At 47.7% G+C, this 22684-nt stretch overlaps 1 protein-coding gene across 2 annotated transcripts in view; it reads left to right on the forward strand.

Moving 5' to 3' along the window:
• LOC138286509 (4-hydroxyphenylpyruvate dioxygenase) overlaps window positions 1-22684 on the forward strand; it is a 560744-nt gene that overhangs the window by 240701 nt on the left and 297359 nt on the right. For both annotated transcript variants that reach the window (XM_069226859.1, XM_069226860.1), the window contains exon 5: window positions 2751-2793. In XM_069226859.1, coding sequence (XP_069082960.1) covers window positions 2751-2793 — 43 coding nt within the window. The remainder of the gene's footprint in view (window positions 1-2750; window positions 2794-22684) is intronic.

The following is a 22684-nucleotide window of genomic DNA, read 5'->3' on the forward strand; positions in this document are numbered from 1 at the left end:
TTGTGGACGTACTGCTGTGCTGCCTCTACATATAATCCTCTTTTATTATACTGGGACTCCTGTCTTCAACAGATGGATTGCTCTGCTGCCTGAGACCTGACAGAGGACTAGACCTGCTTGATTTGAATTCAGGATCCCAGAAGTGGCTCCACAGGTCAGTTACCTCACCGCCTCAATGAGCTACATGGACACAACAAGGTTCCAGAGACTCTTTCCCTGCCACTGCCACCTTCAGTACCAACTGAATGTGTCCTGGACCCTGCAGCTGGCTTCTTTTGAATTCAGTCTTAAGCCCCAAGTGGTGTTCCCCCAGGTCCTGGACCCTTGGCTGGTGTTAGTCTGTACTCCTCTTGTCCCCAAACTGCAAGAGCTGTGACTTAAAAACTTGTTATCAACTTTCGGCCTGGAGAACCGACGAAGAATGAGACTGCCATTCGACGTGTCAGCCATTGAATCACCAGTTGGCCTCAGCTTGCTGGTTTGTCCTGGTAAAGGAGACATCCAGAAAAGTCCTTAATTCAAAATTTAGAAGGCTTCCATGGGACTGATGCCATACCATAGACGATCAACATCAATGCCTTCCTCCATACTTCACCTGCTCAAAGTTTTCCTGCCTTTGTTGACAACTGCACCAGGAGCCCTCTCTTCAGCAATCCGCCATCGTCAAGCCCCACTTTGGATCCAGCTTGCAGCTTGCCACATCGAGGACCACTTTTCTCCATAAAACTTTCTAAGTCAGAAGGTAAACTTACCACTGGGAGGGCCCTGGTTCTGAACCCGACCTGCGCTCCATCGCAGTTAGCCATAACTTTTGACTTTGACCAGGTCTAGTGCAACCAGATAACCATGGTTGGTGCTACTTTCAATTCAAACTTTAAATAATCATATCTCCGTTTCAACTTATTATTTTTTTGTCAGTTTGGTGTCATTGTATTTATTAAAATGTACTCTATTTTTCTAAAATGGTTTGGGATTTTTCTTGTGTTGTGTTTTCACTTTATTACTGTTTGAGTGCAGCATAAATACTTTACACATATTTTGTTGAAGTGGGTTCTTACCCTGTCAACTAATACTCCAATTTGTTATACTGCTCCATTTTTTGTCTCTAATCAAGATTTTAGTATCTGGCAAAGGGTTGAGAGTGTCAGGAAGCAGGCTGGTGTTATTGCTTACTGTTAAGTATAGTCCATGTGGAGGAAAGCAGTACTTTGAGATCACTGTGCTGAGTGCCTTCTAGCTAAGCAGGGCACTGGCAGTAAAGTATGATTCTCAACAGCCCACAAACTCTTGTATCTCTTGGGAAAAGGATGTCCTCTTCGATATTCAAGTAAACATTCCTCATAGTTCTCTGCACCCTTGCTAAGCAAGTGTACTACACATTTGCTTCAACCAGGCACTACATAAATGTTGAATTTCCAGTATCAAGCCCACTTGGTTGCCAATCAATTATTCTATGGACATTTTGGAAGTATCTTAAAGCCATGTGTTGTAAATAAAGGACTCTGAAGTACTCATTGCATATTTATTTCAACCCTTAAAGCCTGAGGAGGTGACTTATATGCTGGTGGTAAGGAATAATAAAAACATTATAATGCCCCACCCCCTCGTCATGGCAAGGGGAGCATTATATTTTTTTCCTTACAAAAAGAAAATCCCGTTTCCCCTATCACTAATGTCTTCTGCTATTGCCCTGTATTTCTAACAGAGTGTAGGATACTCTAAAACGTCTTCTTTTAAAATGGGTATATGAAGAGTTCTTGTTCAGTCTGTTTTCTTCTATTGCAATGATAAGCAGCTATTGAGCAGCATGATAAAATATAATATGGAGCGGTTAGAAAAATTATAAGGAATTTTATTCATGCATGTCAGCTTACCCCTGATTAATTTCGTATTTAGATTCTGTTCTGAGGCCCAGGAGTGTTAAGTGTGAGAGTTGCAATAAACTTGACACTAGATATGAGGCATTTTTGTTTTTCTATTTTAAATCAGTTTAATGCTGTATTTTGTCCGCTTTTTTATTTGTATTAAGATAGATTTCTGCAACCATTCAATAAATTCAAATAATGAATTCTTAATTAGTTGGGGATGTGGTATCTTTAATATGGCATCATTTCTAATCTGCTGAAACCCTTCTTAAATTGCCCAAACCATCAAATCCTCCACGTGTCCATTTTTAACTGGGCTTAACTAATTGAGTTAGGTAAAGTTGTCAAGAATAGAGCTGGACATCATGTGCCTTAATAAGTGACCCCTTCGCGTTATTAACCATTTCGTCTCTGTACAAATGTAACACATTATTCACAAACAATGTAAAGTCACCTTAATTACCATTTTGTATAGTGCTTTGCTGCCACTAACACAATCCCACGCAACCTCACAGGTATACAGACATTTCTGTGTCGATGATTCCTATACACTAGTGCAGTAGTTCCCAACCTGCGATCCAGGGACCTCTGGGGGTCTGCATAGGCTCCTCAGGGGGTCCGTGACTGCTGGGAAAATTAAATAATATTAACAGTTTAGGTCCCCAGCCTTATGTAATGACTCAGTGGAGTTCCCTGGATTCCAATAATGATTCAATTGTGGTCCCCGGGTTCCAGTATTGACAACGTGGGGGTCCACCGAAGTCAAAAGGTTGGGAACCACTGAACTAGGGCATTTCTCAAAAATAAATCACCATGAGACTGAAGTCATGGCATGCTTAGTTCTATTAATTCTTGCTAATTATATTTTCTGTTCTGTTTCCATAGATTATTTTTGTTTTCCAATCACCGCTGAATCCCGGCAATGAAGGTAAGTAGCTCCATGCTAGATGTCATCTCATGGAAGATGACCCTTCACTCTCTCTCCGTGTCTCTTTGTGGGTGTTCCTCTATTTAAATTTCTCCCCGTGCCACATAGTAAGACCACCGCTTTCACCTATAGTCATTATTGGTCTCCTCAAACTCATAATCCTCTCCGCACAGGTGTGCAACTTTAATCAACAATTTCGGGGAGGTGCTACAATTTTAAATAGGGTGTAGCTTTTGAGAGGCACTTTGCCCTCGCCCCAGGTTTCATTCTCTAGAAATGAACAAAATTGTGCATTCAAAAGCACTTCTACCTTGTAGATTAATTAACAGAAGATACTGAAAATCTGATGTTATTCCCACTTGTCTATTTTGTTAAAGTAAAGGAGGACATTTTTCATATTAAGTTGGACATCAGGACAGTATTCATGTATAGTTTGTTATAGATTTGATGGTGTGCCCAAATAATCTTTAAAAGTGTAGGGTAAAAAAGTATTTTTCAAAATCAGTAGTAGACTACATTGGCAAAACTCCTTCTAGTGGAATAGTGAGGAATGGGACATTGTGGATGAGTGTGCTAAAACACAAAGGGGGGCACTTGGATAGTTATTTAGACAAACAACATCTCCAGTGTTTCAGCTACCCACCTACATTACCTTTTAAGCCTGGTGCATCAACTAAAAGACAGCAACAGCAGCACACTACGACACCTGGCATTCAAAATCAAGCCATCTATAATACTTTCACAAGAATCACTATCATACTAGAGACCAGGAAATTCAGGAAGACTAGTCACAAAGCCTTCTCCTGTATGCTCCAAGCGTATGAGATGCCCTGACTCAAAATCAAACACACACCATTGCTCATATTCTTCATGGACCTGTTCTTAAGCAACATCTAAAACAGGGGTCTGTAGCCTTTTCTGTAGTGAGAGCTACTTCTGTTTGGTGAAAATTATTGTAAGCTACTGAAGGCTAAGCAACTCACGCATTGTTATTAGACACCTTCCAACCTAGCTTCATTGACTTTAAGCCTAGCGTCCATAGAGCCAGATACTATGGTCTGAACAAAATACTTTGGCTAGGGGCACTATGACAGGGCTCCCATGTGTTTCAGTGAGAGTGTTGTCTTTGGGGATGTATGAACATGAATGGGATCTATGTGTATAGGTGACTGAGAACCTGTGTCGTATAAACTTGTGGCACCATTCGCTATATGTAGCTCTGTTACATGTATAACACAAACATACAGCCATATTTTTTAAATGGGAAAAAAATCAAAGTGCAGAAATATGTTCTGCAAAAATGTCCATAATATGGAAAACATTTCTGCCCTTTAAATTTCTCCCACTTAAAATAATGGCTGTAGTTTTCAGTTATAAATATGACACGTGTCTATTAGCCTCTGGGAGCAAGATGCTATCTGTGTGTAAAGGTGATGCTTTGGAATGGGAGAAAATTTAACTGCAAAAGTAACTTTCTGTTTGTAGGAATTCCATAAAACTCATAATTTCAATTTTCCCCTATTTCCAAGTGTCATATTTACAAACAGCAAGCATCGTGCTCCCAGTGGCCTGTGGACACTGTGCCATATTTATAGCAGACAAAAACATCCATTTGTTTAATTGGAAGGACTTTAAAGTGCTTCATAAAACATTAATTGAAAGTCGAAAAAAACATTAAGACTTAGGCCCTCATTATGAACACAGCAGGAAAGACCGCACCGCCGGCGGTGGCAGTAATTACTGCCAACAGGATGGCAGTCTGGCCCGCCAAATAATAAACAGGCAGCCTGCACACCACTCACCGCCAGCAGAGGAGTGTTGACAACAACGGAAGAGGCCGCCCACAGGCCGACGGAAAGGCCCAACCCACCCAACAAATAATGAAGCAAAAGACCGCCGTCAGTTCCGGGGCGGGAACCACTGCCACTCAAAGCCAGGCAGAAACGAATCAAATAAAAGGAAACACTCACCGGAGGCCCACACAACATGCTGAAGCAGACATGGAGAGAGAGTTGGAAATCATGCCAGTGCTGCTCCTTGCCATATACCTCTACGACTGTGACCGCCGACAAAGACGACGACGGTAAGTACCTCAACCTACTAAACAAGGGAAGAAAGGGCAGTTACATGCCCACCCACCCACTCCACCCACCCCACAACGCCCCCACAACCCCTCACAACATCACAAGCCAAACACACCTGAGCAAGAGGTACTTACTCGACACAAGCCCAAGACAACCTGCCCAAAGTACCCACATGTGCCCGCCCAACACCCCCCCCCCAATGAAATGAGGAGCCGCGGATCCAGAGTGTGCCAACACCAACACTGGGCACACAAACTTTATTAAAGCTCCAAGAGCAACAGAATGTCCAAATGAGGCCATTGGCCAGTCCATATCAAAAAGGCTGGTGGGCCCAAATGGCCCGAACTTGACTCCCACATGTGCACATGGTACTCCTCCATAAAAGGGGCGGGAACAGGGGCAGGAGGTAGTGGGATTTTGGACTTACGTTTAGGAGGGGAGGGGTTTGGGCTTCTGTTTGGGAGGTGGATGGGGCTTCGGTTTTGTTTTGGAAGGTGGCGGAGCGGGCTTGGACCAGGGGATGGAAGATGGTCCAGGGCCACCACGGGGCCTCTTGCTCACTGGGGAAGGGGCACAGGAATGGGAAGGGCGGACAGGGGCGGACTTGGACGTGGAAGGAGTGGACAGGACAAGGAGGTGTGCACGTTTAGGAACGAGACGGGGTGGGCCAGTGGGTTCAGAAAGATCTACAAGGGATAGGAAAAGTTTCTTAGGGGCAGTCGGGTGGACCTGGAGGAAGGGGTGGGAGTGGAGGTAGAGGGAGTGGTTGTAATAGGTGTAGGTGTGTGTGACGTGGATGCAGGTGCCTGTACAATATGCTGAGGTGTGGTGGATGTGTGTTGGGTGGGTGTCTGGGAACGTCTGAGTGTAATGGTAGGAGGGGGGTGGACACAGTGGGACAAAACAGGCTGCCAGTGTAAATGGATGTTGTTTGGGTGTCTGCAAGTTTGGTGAGTGTGGTGCAAGTGTTATTCAAAGTCGTTGTGGTGAGTGCAGGTGTGGTGTCTGGGGTGCATGCCTGGATGTCTGATGTTGTGGTGACCTCAAGAATGGGGTCAGCAACAGTGAATGAGGGTGCAGTGCTTGTGAGTGTGCATGTAGAGGTGACAGACAGGGAGGTGGAAGAGGTGGACACAGTGGGGGAAGTGGATGTTGTTGTGTCTGCCTTTGTATGTATCTGTGTGTATGCCTGTGATGGGAAGTGTGGTGCTTGTGTTTCTGTGTGTGCTTCTTGTGTTTTGAGGTGTGTGCATGGCTGTCTAAACGTGTGCTTGGGATAGTTGAAGGGAGTGGGGTGCTGGAAGGGGTAGAGGTGGTTGGAGGGGGGACGGAAAGACCAGGAACACTGGCTGCCGTCAAAGAGGAGGCCATAGCCTGAAAAGATCTCTGTAGGCCAGATATGGCCCACTGAATGCCTTCCAGGTATACATTGCACTGCTGCATCTGGGATGCTAGCCCCTGGATGGCATTCACAATGGTTGTCTGCCCTACAGAGATGGTCCTCTGGAGGTCAGGTGAGAGCAGCAGGGCTGACTGGGGCAGCGGATGAGGTGCCTGGGGCGAAGGAGACACCCACCCTTCTGGGTGAGTGGGCATGGGCAACTGGGTGGGGAGCAACTGGGAGGGCGGTGATGGAATGGGGGGTGGCGGAAGATGGCAAAGATTGGGTGGGCCCACTAGGGTCTGCCACCACCAGGGGGCTCCCATCGGAGGAGGTATCAGAGTCACTACCTCCAGTGGTAGTTGCCTCCCCATGGTACTCCCATCACCCTCCAACCCACTGGTCCCCTTGGCGTCGGTAGACTCTACCTCCATGGAACCGTGGGCCGCTGCATCCCCACTCGCCGGTGCCACTGCTCCCTCGCCAGGTGATGCTGATGTACACAGACAACACAAGAGTACAGGGGTGGGGAGACAAAACAGGAGAGAGAATATTAACATCTGAATTTATGTACATATCTGGTTTACCCATACCCTCACCCAGCTAATACACCAAAATGCAGCACCTACAGCTATACTCATAGCAATGCCCATGACTACTGGCCACAACCCTAGTATACAACTATCTTCCACATTACAGAAGGACCTAAAGAACTGCAGACCTGCCCCTTATCATCTAACTGCCCATGGGGTCCATAATGCTAAATGACATCACTCAGAGTCCCTGCCTCTACACAGCATACATACTACAGCACCCTCAGACATCCATCAAGGAGGCATTATATGGTCTTGGTACGCTCCCCCTTGTGTCTGCTATGCAGCCTTCAAGTGCCCATCCAAGTCTGGATATGCCACCACCAGAATGCAGTGCATTAGGGGGGTCAGTGCCCGACGGGCACCCCTTCCTCGTTGGGAGGACTTCCCCAGCTGGGCCTCGTAGGTCTTCCTCGCCCAGCACCGCAGGTCCTCCGACCACTTCCTGCAGTGGGTGCTCCGCCGGTTGAAGACCCCCAGGGTCCGCACCTCCTTGGCGATGGCCTGCCAGAGTCCCCTCTTCTGATGGGCGCTGACCTGAGGGGGACACACAGAAAAAAAACACTGAGGTCGGAAAATGCACCTTTGATACCGCTGGCCATAAGTCCCCTATGTGACAGACACTTAAAACAGCATTCCAGCACCTCACTCATGCTGAATGTCATGCATTAAACAGCTGTGAAGTTAAAAATTGTGCTCACATGCATACAGCCATCCACCACCATCACACACATCCATGCACCCTATCCGCCTACTCACCTGCACCTCGGGTTGCCCATATAACTTGGCATACAGGATCCCGTCCACCAGCTTCTCCAGCTCCTCTGTGGTGAAGGACACAGCAGCACACTCAGTGGAGTACTTGCATGCAGGGAATCCAGGAGTCAAGTGAACCTACGGTGACAAAATGGCGTACGCTCCGCGGCGGTGTGCACCGTCACCGCCGGCGGCGATCATGATAGGCCCATATTCCCTATTGACACCCATGTTAACCAATGAATGGATGCACGGTGGTGAACACCGCCTAAAGCCATTACGACAACCGCTAGGAGTATGAGGTAATTTCCACTGATACATATCTGGATGAGGGGGGCTGACATTTTGGAAACTACTGCGCAGTTATTATTTGGTCATGGACCCCATACAGGCCCTATGGACCCCAGCCCTCAAACACATGCTCAAAAGACTATTTGCTCACCACAACAGTCCAGATTTATCAGTTAAGTGCATGTCACTCCAGTTTAACATCCTACAATGATTATGTGTCACCTAAATGTTTGACAGCAGTGTTGAATACACAACATGTTGCGCTAATGAATTTGTGTCCCTCACATGTGTTCTCCACTCCTCCTAGGTACAGACGCATTTGGCGAGGGAGGGCCCCATCTGTGTACAGACCACTTGTTGATTTGGAGACCATGGTGGAATGTCACATCATTATCAATTACAGACTCACTCATGCTACTATTCATGAACTTTGTGCATTACTGGATCCAGTACTGAGACCGGCTAATCGGAATCAGCATGCCATCCCTAGTGAAGTGCAAGTGCTCTCTGTACACCATTTCCTGGCCACGGGCTCATTTCAGGTGACAGTGGGCATGGGTGCAGGGTTTTCACAACCTGTGTTTTGCCTTATCCTGTCAAAATTCCTGGATGCATTTGTACAACACCTGCAGTCATATGTGAGGTTTCCCCAAAGTGCTGAACTACCTGCCATCAAGTCAGACTTTTATGCCTTTGACAACATTCCCCATGTGATAGGTACCATCGATGTCACCCACATAGCTCTCATCCCCCCAAGAGTAAGTGAACAGGTGTACAGAAACAGGAAGAACTTCCACTCCATGAACATTCAAGTGGTGTGTACGGCAGACCAGTACATCTCACATGTGAATGCCATGTTCCACTGGATAAGTCCATGATTCATTTGTGCTGAGGAACAGCAGTGTGACACACATGATGGAACAACTACAAGGGGACAGAGGATGGGTCATAGGTGAGTGTGTCTGACACCTTTTCTGTACATAGCTGACAGCCAGGCTGTCTGCAACTGAGGGTAGTTAGTTACAGTCTTGATTTGCACCCTTTTGCAGGTGATTCTGGCCATCCAAACATGCATTGGCTCCTGACACCAGTGAGGAATCCTAGAACAGATGCTGAGAGGAATTACAATGAGGCCCATGGACATCCTAGGAGGGTGATTGAGCGCACAAGTCTCCTGAATGCTGGATTCCGTTGCCTCAATCTCTCTGGGGGTTACCTGTGCTATGGCCCTGAGAAGGTGTGTAGAATAGTGGTGGCCTGCTGCATGCTGCACAATGTGGCTGTGAGGAAATCTATCCCCCCTCTTGGAGGAGGATGGTGCTGTATATCCAGACCTGCTTCCTCTGAGAGGGGATGAGAGTGATGGTGATGATGAAGAGGGGGAAGATGTACACTCCAGGGACCAACTGATCCAACTATACTTCCAGTGACTATGAGGTACTGTTTGCTGATGATGTTGTCTGTACTGCATACTTTCAGTCTGACTTATTCTGTATCGGAGTGTGGGGTCTGTAGCCATTTACACTGTAACATGAATTTCAAATGCCATGTGACATGATAAACAACTTAATAGACATTTGTTTACTCCACACCATATTGTGTGGGGAGTGCAATTCCTGCAATACAGGTCTGATTACTGAATATCACTAGCAAATGCATTCACATTTCGGTTTGATTCAACATGATGACAGGGGACATTGAAATTGGTGTAAATGTGTTTTAATAGGGGTCAGGGATGCATTGGTGCTCTTTTCAGTGATGGGAGTGGGCTGATGGTGGGTGTCCATACTGGCTACATGGTCTCAGCGATTGGTGGCAGTGGTCATATGTCCATCAGTACTTTACTAGTTGTTGAGGTGCTATTGGCTGGTGAGGATGGTGGTTCAGTGGCACATTTGTTAGACAGTTTGTGTCAGAGTCACCTCTTTGAGGGTGCCTTGGTCTTGGCAGGTGTACCAGTGCCATATCTGGGTTTGAGGGGCCGTTTGAGTATCTAGTGTTGGGCTGTACTGGTAAGGGTGCTGGCCTCCTGTGTGTCCTTAGACAGTGGCACCAGTTCAGTTGCTGCTGCTGATGTTGATGGCTGGTCTGTATCATGGTCTGTGGTAGGGGCTTCCTGGTTTGTGGGGGTCTCAGGCTGGGTTGGGAAGTGGTGCAGCAGCACCCCTAAAATAGTGGCCATGGTGGCACTGAGCTGTTTCCACTGCTACATGGCCTCTTGGTGGTGTGCTATCTGCAGCCTTTGATTCTGCTCCAGGGTGGCCATGATGTGGCCCATCCTGTCCTTGGTATGGTGGTATGCTCCCAGGACCTAAGAGATCACCTCCTGGGCTGCAGCATCCATCCTTTGGCCTCCCCCTTGAGCCACTGATGCCCTCCCACTGGGCCCAGCCCCCTGTGCCTGTGTCCCCTGCACATGTCTGGCGGTACCACTTGTACTGGGGCCATCGTCATCCTGCCTGTTGGTCGGTGGAGACTGTGGCCTCTGTACTGCTGTTCCACCAGTCTGTGGCCTGGATACACGGGTGTGGGGTCGTTTGCCATATGCTGATGTTGGTGGCTGGGTGGTAGGGGTGTCAGTGGTGTCCTGGGTGGGGCTGCTGGATGGTGACAGTCCAGGACTGTGTGATGGGCCAGGGTATTCCTCTCTGTCCAGCGTTCCCTCTCCAGTGTCCTGGGGGGTGCCTCTGTCTCCATGCGGGGTGCTGGCACTCCTTGGCCTTTCCGTCAGGGTGGCATGGGTGGTGGTGCCTGTTGGGGGGGCGGGAGGGGATGGACATGTATGCTACATTTACAAAATCGGATGGGGTGCAAAGGGCAGGCCTATTTTGTGCATGTTTTCCACTGTTGGGCCATGCAGGGTCCTTTTGTGATGTTGCCATTGCATTTAGCATGGGATGTGGGGGTGCATTGTGGGTGGTGTAGTGCCATTATGATACCTTTCAGGGGTGGGTGGCTGTGCACAGGGGGAGGGATGTGGGCCTGTTGGTTGGTTTGTGGGCATGCAAGGTTACTGGATGTAGTGATTGGGGACAGGGTAGGGTGAGGTCCTGGTGGTAGTTGGAGGGGTGAGGTGGTGCATGCATTACAGGTGTGGTGGATATTGGGTAATTGGAGATGACTTACTCGAGTCTATTCCTCTAGTGAGTCCAGTGAGGCAGGATGGCCAGTACCTTTTCCTCACAGTCGGTGTAGTCGGGGGTGTTGGTGGGGGTCCTCCCCCAGTCTTCTGCACCACAATGTTGTGCCTAGATGCCATCGACCTCACCTTCTTGCGCAGGTAGTTCCATCTCTTGCGGATGTCGTCCCTTGTGGGAGGATGGTTTCCCACTGCGTTGACCTTGTTCACTATTGTCTGCCATAACTCCATCTTCCTGGCGATGGGTGTGTGCTGGACCTGTGCACCGAATATTTGAGGCTCGACCTTGAGTATCTCATTCACCATTGTTCTTAACTCCCTTTCTGTGCAGCGTGGGTGCTTAGGGGGTGCATGGTGTGTGTTGTGGATGGTGTGTTGTGTGGATATTGGTGAGGGTGCTGTTGTGTGGTTGGGTGTGTGAGTTGTTTGTTGTTGCATTGAGCGTCTTCTTGTAGTGTTGTCAGTCTGGCTTCTATTGGCGATGCAAAGGATTGTGGGGTGTGTATGTGCTTGTTTTATTGTGTTGTGGATGTGTGTCAGGTGTGGGGGTTTCAAACTTGCCAATGTGTGCATTTCTTGCTGTTGGGTCCCATTGCTGGTCGTGGCGGTCTGTACCGCCAATGGTCGTTCGGCATCCACTAACCGCTGCGGTGATTTCTGCATCTTTATTTAGAGCGCAGGATTTGTGTGCTCAGCAGTGGCGGGGTGAAATGTCTAGCCTTTCTGCTTTCAAGGGCCCTAGCGGTGGCTGGAGGTAGAAGAATTTTTGGAGGCTTCTGTTTTTGGCATCTTTATATGGTGGGTTCCTGTTCACTGCCAATGGCGGTATTCTGTTCACCGTTCTGTTCATAATGGCCCCCTTAATGTTTCATAAAAATGTTTTCTTTACTTTCAATTTCTTTCATTTAAAAAAAATGACTGTCTTTTTCACCTATAAATATGGCACACTGCCTACTGGAAACAAGAGACCTGCTATTTGTAAATGTGAGGCTTTGAAATAAGATACAATTATAATGAAGAGTTAGCTTAATTACAAAGATAACTTTGCATTTTACTTTTTAAGAAAACGTTGCATTTTACTTTTATCCCATTTAAAAGCTTTCAGAAACATAATTTTGTTCTCACACACCAATATTGAATTGACAAGGACTTTTATTTAAGAGTTAAATACCTAAGTGTGTCAGTTCTTCACCACAGCCTAGGTCATAAATCTGACTGAGCACTGCTCACTATCTGCAGCCTGATGATAATAATGTAAAATACCACATTCCCTTAACCTTAAAAGGAAAATGTGACCCTGAACTTATTTAAAAATGAACTGAGGCTGGGAGCTACTTTGAGTTGCCTACAGGATGATAGACTGGTTGGGGACACCCGATTTAGTCACTATGTAAACTCATGCCCTTTTAAAGTACTTGAAACTCCCAACCCAGTCACCCTGTTTTCCAAAACCCTCCACTCCTTCTTCAGGAAGGCTACAATTGCCACTCGCGCCATTGGCTAGCCACCCTCCTCACTGCCACCACCTCTGCTCTTTCCACCCTGTAACTACCCCATTTTCACCCACCATACTTTACACAATTTCAATGTTTTGTAGATAGGTATGTGCTTTATACGTCTGCATACATACAGAGTTCAAGAGAAGAAGAGGAGCTAAGTACAATTAAATTTCCACACAGTTCCAATGCAGCTTTTAGGACAATAATCACTTGTATAAATATTAATGGCAATCTTGGAACAAACATCACTCCACAAGACCACCATTGTCACCTTCCATAGTGATCCTGGCCGGAACCCTAGCGTAGTTGGGCAGACTATCATCCATTGAAAGATTTCTTTGCCCCTGATTGTGTTTGTATGAGCCATAAAGTATGGTAAGCCTTTCAACATGTGTACGAGGGAGTGAAACTCGCGACTCACTGTAGGAGGCTGGACTGGCTTGTAGTGAGTACCAAGGGGTACTTGCACCTTGCACCAGGCCCAGTTATCCCTTATTAGTGTATAGGGTGTCTAGCAGCTTAGGCTGATAGATAATGGTAGCTTAGCAAAGCAGCTCAGGCTGAACTAGGAGACGTGTGAAGCTACTACAGTACCACTTAGTGTCATATGCACAATATCATAAGAAAACACAATACACAGTTATACTAAAAATAAAGGTACTTTATTTTTATGACAATATGCCAAAGTATCTTAGAGTGTACCCTCAGTGAGAGGATAGGAAATATACACAAGATATATATACACAATAGCAAAAATATGCAGTATAGTCTTAGAAAACAGTGCAAACAATGTATAGTTACAATAGGATGCAATGGGGAAACATAGGGATAGGGGCAACACAAACCATATACTCCAGAAGTGGAATGCGAACCACGAATGGACCCCAAACCTATGTGACCTTGTAGAGGGTCGCTGGGACTATTAGACAATAGTGAGAGTTAGCAAAATAACCCTCCCCAAGACCCTGAAAAGTGAGTGCAAAGTGCACTAAAGTTCCCCTAAGGACAAAATAGTCGTGTTAGAGGGAGAATGCAAGGAAAACACAAATCAGCAATGCAACAACGATGGATTCCTGTCTGAAGGTACCTGTGGAACAAGGGGACCAAGTCCAAAAGTCACAAGCAGCTCGGAGATGGGCAGATGCCCAAGAAATGCCAGCGGTTGGTGCAAAGAAGCTCTTACTAGGCTGAAGAACTGTGAATACTGCAGGAACGACAAGGGCTAGAGACTTCCCCTTTGGAGGATGGATCCCCCACGCCTTGGAGAGTCGTGCAGAAGTGTTTTCCCGCCGGATGGACGCCAACAAGCCTTGCTACACGCAAATCGTGCGTTTGGCGTTTTTGGACGCTGCTGGGGCCCAGGAGGGACCAGGAGGTCGCAAATTGGACCTGCAGAGAGAGGGGACGTCGAGCAAGACAAAGAGCCCTCACTGAAGCAGGTAGCACCCGGAGAAGTGCCAGAAACAGGCACTACGAGGATGCGTGAAACGGTGCTCGCCGAAGTTGCACAAAGGAGTCCCACGTCGCCGGAGACCAACTTAGAAAGTCGTGCAATGCAGGTTAGAGTGCCGTGGACCCAGGCTTGGCTGTGCACACAGGATTTCCGCCGGAAGTGCACAGGGGCCGGAGAAGCTTGCAAAGTCGCGGTTCCCAGCAATGCAGCCCAGCGAGGTGAGGCAAGGACTTACCTCCACCAAACTTGGGCTGAAGAGTCACTGGACTGTGGGGGTCACTTGGACGGTGTCGCTGGATTCGAGGGACCTCGCTCGTCGTGCTGAGAGGAGACCCAAGGGACCGGAGATGCAGCTTTTTGGTGCCTGCGGTTGCAGGGGGAAGATTCCGTCGACCCACGGGAGATTTCTTCGGAGCTTCTGGTGCAGAGAGGAGGCAGACTACCCCCACAGCATGCACAAGCAGGAAAACAGTCGAGAAGGCGGCAGGATCAGCGTTACAGAGTTGCAGTAGTCGTCTTTGCTACTATGTTGCAGGTTTGCAGGCTTCCAGCGCGGTCAGCGGTCGATTCCTTATCAGAAGGTGAAGAGGGAGATGCAGAGGAACTCGGCTGAGCTCATGCATTCGTTATCTAAAGTTTCCCCAGAGACAGAGACCCTAAATAGCCAGAAAAGAGGGTTTGGCTACCTAGGAGAGAGGAAAGGCTACTAACACCTGAAGGAGCCTATCAGCAGGAGTCTCTGACGTCACCTGGTGGCACTGGCCACTCAGAGCAGTCCAGTGTGCCAGCAGCACCTCTGTTTCCAAGATGGCAGAGGTCTGGAGCACACTGGAGGAGCTCTGGACACCTCCCAGGGGAGGTGCAGGTCAGGGGAGTGGTCACTCCCCTTTCCTTTGTCCAGTTTCGCGCCAGAGCAGGGGCTAAGGGGTCCCTGAACCGGTGTAGACTGGCTTATGCAGAATTGGGCACCTCTGTGCCCAACAAAGCATTTCCAGAGGCTGGGGGAGGCTACTCCTCCCCTGCCTTCACACCATTTTCCAAAGGGAGAGGGTGTTACACCCTCTCTCAGAGGAAGTTCTTTGTTCTGCCATCCTGGGCCAGGCCTGGCTGGACCCCAGGAGGGCAGCTGCCTGTCTGAGGGGTTGGCAGCAGCAGCAGCTGCAGAGAAACCCCAGGAAGGGCAGTCTGGCAGTACCAGGGTCTGTGCTACAGACCACTGGGATCATGGAATTGTCCCAACAATGCCAGGATGGCATAGAGGGGGCAATTCCATGATCATAGACATGTTACATGGCCATATTCGGAGTTACCATGGTGAAGCTACATATAGGTAGTGACCTATATGTAGTGCACGCGTGTAATGGTGTCCCCGCACTCACAAAGTTCAGTGAATTGGCTCTGAACAATGTGGGGGCACCTTGGCTAGTGCCAGGGTGCCCTCACACTAAGTAACTTTGCACCTAACCTTTACCAGGTAAAGGTTAGACATATAGGTGACTTATAAGTTACTTAAGTGCAGTGTAAAATGGCTGTGAAATAACGTGGACGTTATTTCACTCAGGCTGCAGTGGCAGGCCTGTGTAAGTATTGTCAGAGCTCCCTATGGGTGGCAAAAGAAATGCTGCAGCCCATAGGGATCTCCTGGAACCCCAATACCCTGGGTACCTCAGTACCATATACTAGGGGATTATAAGGGTGTTCCAGTAAGCCAATGTAAATTGGTAAAAATGGTCACTAGCCTGTCAGTGACAATTTGGAAAGAAATGAGAGAGCATAACTGTGAGAAGGTAGCCTCTTTCTAGCCTTGTTACCCCCACTTTTGGCCTGTTTGTGAGTGTATGTCAGGGTGTTTGTCACTGTTTTCACTGTCTCACTGGGATCCTGACAGCCAGGCCTCAGTGCTCATAGTGAAAACACTATGTTTTCAGTATGTTTGTTATGTGTCACTGGGATCCTGCTGGTCAGGACCCCAGTGCTCATAGGTTTGTGGCCTATATGTATGTGTCACTGGGACCCTGTCACACAGGGCCCCAGTGCTCATAGGTGTGCATGTATATGTTCCCTGTGTGGTGCCTAACTGTCTCACTGAGGCTCTGCTAACCAGAACCTCAGTGGTTATGCTCTCTCATTACTTTCAAATTGTCACTGACAGGCTAGTGACCATTTTTACCAATTTACATTGGCTTACTGGAACACCCTTATAATTCCCTAGTATATGGTACTGAGGTACCCAGGGTATTGGGGTTCCAGGAGATCCCTATGGGCTGCAGCATTTCTTTTGCCACCCATAGGGAGCTCTGACAATTCTTACACAGGCCTGCCACGGCAGCCTGAGTGAAATAACGTCCACGTTATTTCACAGCCATTTTACACTGCACTTAAGTAACTTATAAGTCACCTATATGTCTAACCTTTACCTGGTAAAGGTTAGGTGCAAAGTTACTTAGTGTGAGGGCACCCTGGCACTAGCCAACGTGCCCCCACATTGTTCAGAGCCAATTCCCTGAACTTTGTGAGTGCGGGGACACCATTACACGCGTGCACTACATATAGGTCACTACCTATATGTAGCTTCACCATGGTAACTCCGAATATGGCCATGTAACATGTCTATGATCATGGAATTGCCCCCTCTATACCATCCTGGCATAGTTGGCACAATCCCATGATCCCAGTGGTCTGTAGCACAGACCCTGGTACTGCCAAACTGCCCTTCCTGGGGTTTCACTGCAGCTGCTGCTGCTGCCAACCCCTCAGACAGGCAGCTGCCCTCCTGGGGTCCAGCCAGGCCTGGCCCAGGATGGCAGAACAAAGAACTTCCTCTGAGAGAGGGTGTGACACCCTCTCCCTTTGGAAAATGGTGTGAAGGCAGGGGAGGAGTAGCCTCCCCCAGCCTCTGGAAATGCTTTGTTGGGCACAGAGGTGCCCAATTCTGCATAAGCCAGTTTACACCGGTTCAGGGACCCCTTAGCCCCTGCTCTGGCGCGAAACTGGACAAAGGAAAGGGGAGTGACCACTCCCCTGACCTGCACCTCCCCTGGGAGGTGTCCAGAGCTCCTCCAGTGTGCTCCAGACCTCTGCCATCTTGGAAACAGAGGTGCTGCTGGCACACTGGACTGCTCTGAGTGGCCAGTGCCACCAGGTGACGTCAGAGACTCCTTGTGATAGGCTCCTTCAGGTGTTAGTAGCCTTTCCTCTCTCCTAGGTAGCCAAACCCTCTTTTCTGGCTATTTAGGGTCTCTGTCTCTGGGGAAACTTTAGATAACGAATGCATGAGCTCAGCCGAGTTCCTCTGCATCTCCCTCTTCACCTTCTGATAAGGAATCGACCGCTGACCGCGCTGGAAGCCTGCAAACCTGCAACATAGTAGCAAAGATGACTACTGCAACTCTGTAACGCTGATCCTGCCGCCTTCTCGACTGTTTTCCTGCTTGTGCATGCTGTGGGGGTAGTCTGCCTCCTCTCTGCACCAGAAGCTCCGAAGAAATCTCCCGTGGGTCGACGGAATCTTCCCCCTGCAACCGCAGGCACCAAAAAGCTGCATTTCCGGTCCCTTGGGTCTCCTCTCAGCACGACGAGCGAGGTCCCTCGAATCCAGCGACACCGTCCAAGTGACCCCCACAGTCCAGTGACTCTTCAGCCCAAGTTTGGTGGAGGTAAGTCCTTGCCTCACCTCGCTGGGCTGCATTGCTGGGAACCGCGACTTTGCAAGCTACTCCGGCCCCTGTGCACTTCCGGCGGAAATCCTTCGTGCACAGCCAAGCCTGGGTCCACGGCACTCTAACCTGCATTGCACGACTTTCTAAGTTGGTCTCCGGCGACGTGGGACTCCTTTGTGCAACTTCGGCGAGCACCGTTTCACGCATCCTCGTAGTGCCTGTTTCTGGCACTTCTCCGGGTGCTACCTGCTTCAGTGAGGGCTCTTTGTCTTGCTCGACGTCCCCTCTCTCTTCAGGTCCAATTTGCGACCTCCTGGTCCCTCCTGGGCCCCAGCAGCGTCCAAAAACGCCAAACGCACGATTTGCGTGTAGCAAGGCTTGTTGGCGTCCATCCGGCGGGAAAACACTTCTGCACGACTCTCCAAGGCGTGGGGGATCCATCCTCCAAAGGGGAAGTCTCTAGCCCTTGTCGTTCCTGCAGTATTCACAGTTCTTCAGCCTAGTAAGAGCTTCTTTGCACCAACCGCTGGCATTTCTTGGGCATCTGCCCATCTCCGAGTTGCTTGTGACTTTTGGACTTGGTCCCCTTGTTCCACAGGTACCCTCAGTCAGGAATCCATCGTTGTTGCATTGTTGATTTGTGTTTTCCTTGCATTTTTCCTCTAACACGACTATTTTGTCCTTAGGGGAACTTTAGTGCACTTTGCACTCACTTTTCAGGGTCTTGGGGAGGGTTATTTTTCTAACTCTCACTATTTTCTAATAGTCCCAGCGACCCTCTACAAGGTCACATAGGTTTGGGGTCCATTCGTGGTTCGCATTCCACTTCTGGAGTATATGGTTTGTGTTGCCCCTATCCCTATGTTTCCCCATTGCATCCTATTGTAACTATACATTGTTTGCACTGTTTTCTAAGACTATACTGCATATTTTTGCTATTGTGTATATATATCTTGTGTATATTTCCTATCCTCTCACTGAGGGTACACTCTAAGATACTTTGGCATATTGTCATAAAAATAAAGTACCTTTATTTTTAGTATAACTGTGTATTGTGTTTTCTTATGATAGTGTGCATATGACACTAAGTGGTACTGTAGTAGCTTCACACGTCTCCTAGTTCAGCCTGAGCTGCTTTGCTAAGCTACCATTATCTATCAGCCTAAGCTGCTAGACACCCTATACACTAATAAGGGATAACTGGGCCTGGTGCAAGGTGCAAGTACCCCTTGGTACTCACTACAAGCCAGTCCAGCCTCCTACATTGGTTGTGCAGTGGTGGGATAAGTGCTTTGAGACTACTTACCACTCTTGTCATTGTACTTTTCATAAGAGAAAAATATACAAAACAAGGTCAGTGTATATACACATAGCCAAAAAGTTTTGCATTTCCTCTTTTCACTCTTTTCTAAGTGCTGAAAAGTACTTCTAAACTTTCAAAAAGTTCTTAAAAGTTTAAAAAGTTTTTTCTGTCTTTCCAAAAAGTTCTGAAAACTTTTTTTTCTCCTTGTCTATCACTTTAACTCTCTCTAAAAATGTCTGGCACAGGCCAAAAAGTTGAACTGTCCAAACTTGCATATGATCACCTTAGCTGGAAAGGAGCAAGGAGTCTCTGCATAGAGAGAGGTTTGAGTGTAGGGAAGAATCCTTCCTTAGAACTGTTAATTAATATGCTTAGAGTACAGGATAAGGCCATAAGTGCCCAATCTGTAGAAAAAGTAGCTAATGGTTCTCAATCTGATCCAGGGACTCCCCCAGGAAAAGGTTCAGGAAAGAAACTTCTCAGCCTGCCCATTACTAGACAGTCTAGCATAGTTGGTACAGAGGTTGAATCACATCATACTGATGATGTGCTCTCACATTATACTGGTAGCCAAGCTGTTAGGGTGCCCTCTGTAAGGGACAGGTCTCCTTCTGTTCATTCCCATCATACCTCTGTATCTAGAAATGTCCCTCCCACCCACCCTGATGACAGATTGTTAGAAAGGGAGCTCAATAGATTGAGAGTGGAACAAACCAGACTGAAGCTCAAGAAGCAACAGCTGGATTTGGATAGACAGTCTTTAGAAATAGAGAGGGAAAGACAGAAGTTGGGTTTAGATACCCATGGTGGCAGCAGCAGTATTCCCCATAGTCATCCTGCAAAAGGGCATGATTCCAGGAATCTGCATAAGATAGTTCCCCCTTACAAGGAGGGGGATGACATTAACAAGTGGTTTGCTGCACTTGAGAGGGCCTGTGCTGTACAGGATGTCCCTCAAAAGCAGTGGGCTGCTATCCTATGGCTATCATTTACTGGAAAAGGTAGGGATAGGCTCCTTACTGTAAAAGAAAATGATGCTAACAATTTCCAAGTTCTTAAGAATGCACTCCTGGATGGTTATGGCTTAACCACTGAACAGTACAGGATAAAGTTCAGAGAGACCAAAAAGGAGTCTTCACAAGACTGGGTTGATTTCATTGACCAGGCAGTGAAGGCCTTGGAGGGGTGGTTACATGGCAGTAAAGTTACTGATTATGAAAGCCTGTATAACACAATCCTGAGAGAGCATATACTTAATAATTGTGTGTCTGATTTGTTGCACCAGTACCTGGTAGACTCTGATCTGACCTCTCCCCAAGAATTGAGAAAGAAGGCAGACAAATGGGTCAGAACAAGGGTGAACAGAAAAGTTCATACAGGGGGTGACAAAGATGGCAATAAGAAGAAAGATGGTGAAAAATCTCAAGATAAGCATGGGGATAAGGGTAAAACCAAAGATCCCACTTCAAATCTTAAACACTCTTCAGAGGGTGGGGATAAAACAAATTCTTCCTCTTCTTCCCAACCTGCACACATTAAAAAGCCTTGGTGCTTTGTGTGTAAAAACAGAGGCCATAGGCCAGGGGATAAGTCCTGTCCAGGTAAACCCCCTGAGCCTACCACCACTAATACATCAAGCTCTAGTGCCCCTAGCAGTAGTGGTACTAGTGGTGGGACTGCTGGCAACAGTCAAGCAAAGGGTGTAGTTGGGTTCACTTATGGGTCCATAGTGGAAACTGATGTAATCAGTCCCAAGACAGTTTCTGTCACACCTAGTGGCATTGGCCTTGCCACACTGGCTGCTTGTCCCCTTACAATGGATAAGTACAGGCAGACAGTTTCAATAAATGGTGTTCAGGCCTTGGCCTACAGGGACACAGGTGCCAGTTTCACTTTGGTGACTGAAAACCTAGTGCCTCCTGAACAACACATCATTGGACAACAGTATAAGATTATTGATGTCCATAACTCCACTAAGTTTCTTCCCTTAGCTATAATTCAGTTTAGTTGGGGTGGAGTTACTGGCCCTAAGCAGGTGGTGGTATCACCTAGCTTACCTGTAGACTGTCTCTTAGGTAATGACCTAGAGGCCTCAGGTTGGGCTGATGTAGAGTTTTATGCCCATGCAGCCATGCTGGGCATCCCTGAGGAATTGTTCCCTCTCATTTCAAGTGAAATGAAAAAGCAAAGGAGAGAAGGCCTGAAAACTCAGGATCCCTCTCCATCAACAGGTAAAAAGGGTATCACAGTATCCCCTAACCACCCTACCATTCAGGATACTATTCCTGTGGTGGCAGAAACCTCTCCTGGGGTGGCACCTGTTCCAAGGGAATCATCAGCTGGCAAAGCTGGACTCCCTGAGGTGGAAGTACCTCTCTGTGGGATAACTAACATTGGTGAGAAAAACAGCACCATTTTAGTTAACATGGAGCATCCCTCCAACCCTCCCAGAGAAACTTTAGTGCAGAAACCCTGCACTACCTCACAACACTTAGGACAGCATCCCTGCCCTAGTGTGGAGCTCATAGGACAGCATCCCTGCCCTGCTCCAACTCAAGAGAAACAGCATCCCTGTTCTCTCTTCCAGCCAGATGGACAAAGTTTTTGCCCAGCTATGGCTTTTCTGAGACAGCATCCCTGTCTGGCATTTCCATCACTACAAATAGGTTCAGTGGACAATTCCCACTGCTCTAAACTAAAACTTACTGATAGAAACTCTGAAAATACATCTTCACATTGTTGCTTAGCTAAAAAACTTCAAACAGGGTGGTTTACATCCCCACAGGGAAGTAACCATATAGTGGATGATAAAGGGAGTAACCAGTCTATGGCAGAGCTACTCTCTACTTATCACCACTTAGACAATAAAGTCTCAACTGGCCAAGGTTAGCCTTATTGTCCTTCGTTTGGGGGGGGGTTGTGTGAGAAGGTAGCCTCTTTCTAGCCTTGTTACCCCCACTTTTGGCCTGTTTGTGAGTGTATGTCAGGGTGTTTGTCACTGTTTTCACTGTCTCACTGGGATCCTGACAGCCAGGCCTCAGTGCTCATAGTGAAAACACTATGTTTTCAGTATGTTTGTTATGTGTCACTGGGATCCTGCTGGTCAGGACCCCAGTGCTCATAGGTTTGTGGCCTATATGTATGTGTCACTGGGACCCTGTCACACAGGGCCCCAGTGCTCATAGGTGTGCATGTATATGTTCCCTGTGTGGTGCCTAACTGTCTCACTGAGGCTCTGCTAACCAGAACCTCAGTGGTTATGCTCTCTCATTACTTTCAAATTGTCACTGACAGGCTAGTGACCATTTTTACCAATTTACATTGGCTTACTGGAACACCCTTATAATTCCCTAGTATATGGTACTGAGGTACCCAGGGTATTGGGGTTCCAGGAGATCCCTATGGGCTGCAGCATTTCTTTTGCCACCCATAGGGAGCTCTGACAATTCTTACACAGGCCTGCCACGGCAGCCTGAGTGAAATAACGTCCACGTTATTTCACAGCCATTTTACACTGCACTTAAGTAACTTATAAGTCACCTATATGTCTAACCTTTACCTGGTAAAGGTTAGGTGCAAAGTTACTTAGTGTGAGGGCACCCTGGCACTAGCCAACGTGCCCCCACATTGTTCAGAGCCAATTCCCTGAACTTTGTGAGTGCGGGGACACCATTACACGCGTGCACTACATATAGGTCACTACCTATATGTAGCTTCACCATGGTAACTCCGA

The sequence above is a fragment of the Pleurodeles waltl genome, chromosome 3_2 (genome assembly GCF_031143425.1).
Source record: "Pleurodeles waltl isolate 20211129_DDA chromosome 3_2, aPleWal1.hap1.20221129, whole genome shotgun sequence".
Taxonomy (NCBI): Eukaryota; Metazoa; Chordata; class Amphibia; order Caudata; family Salamandridae; genus Pleurodeles; species Pleurodeles waltl.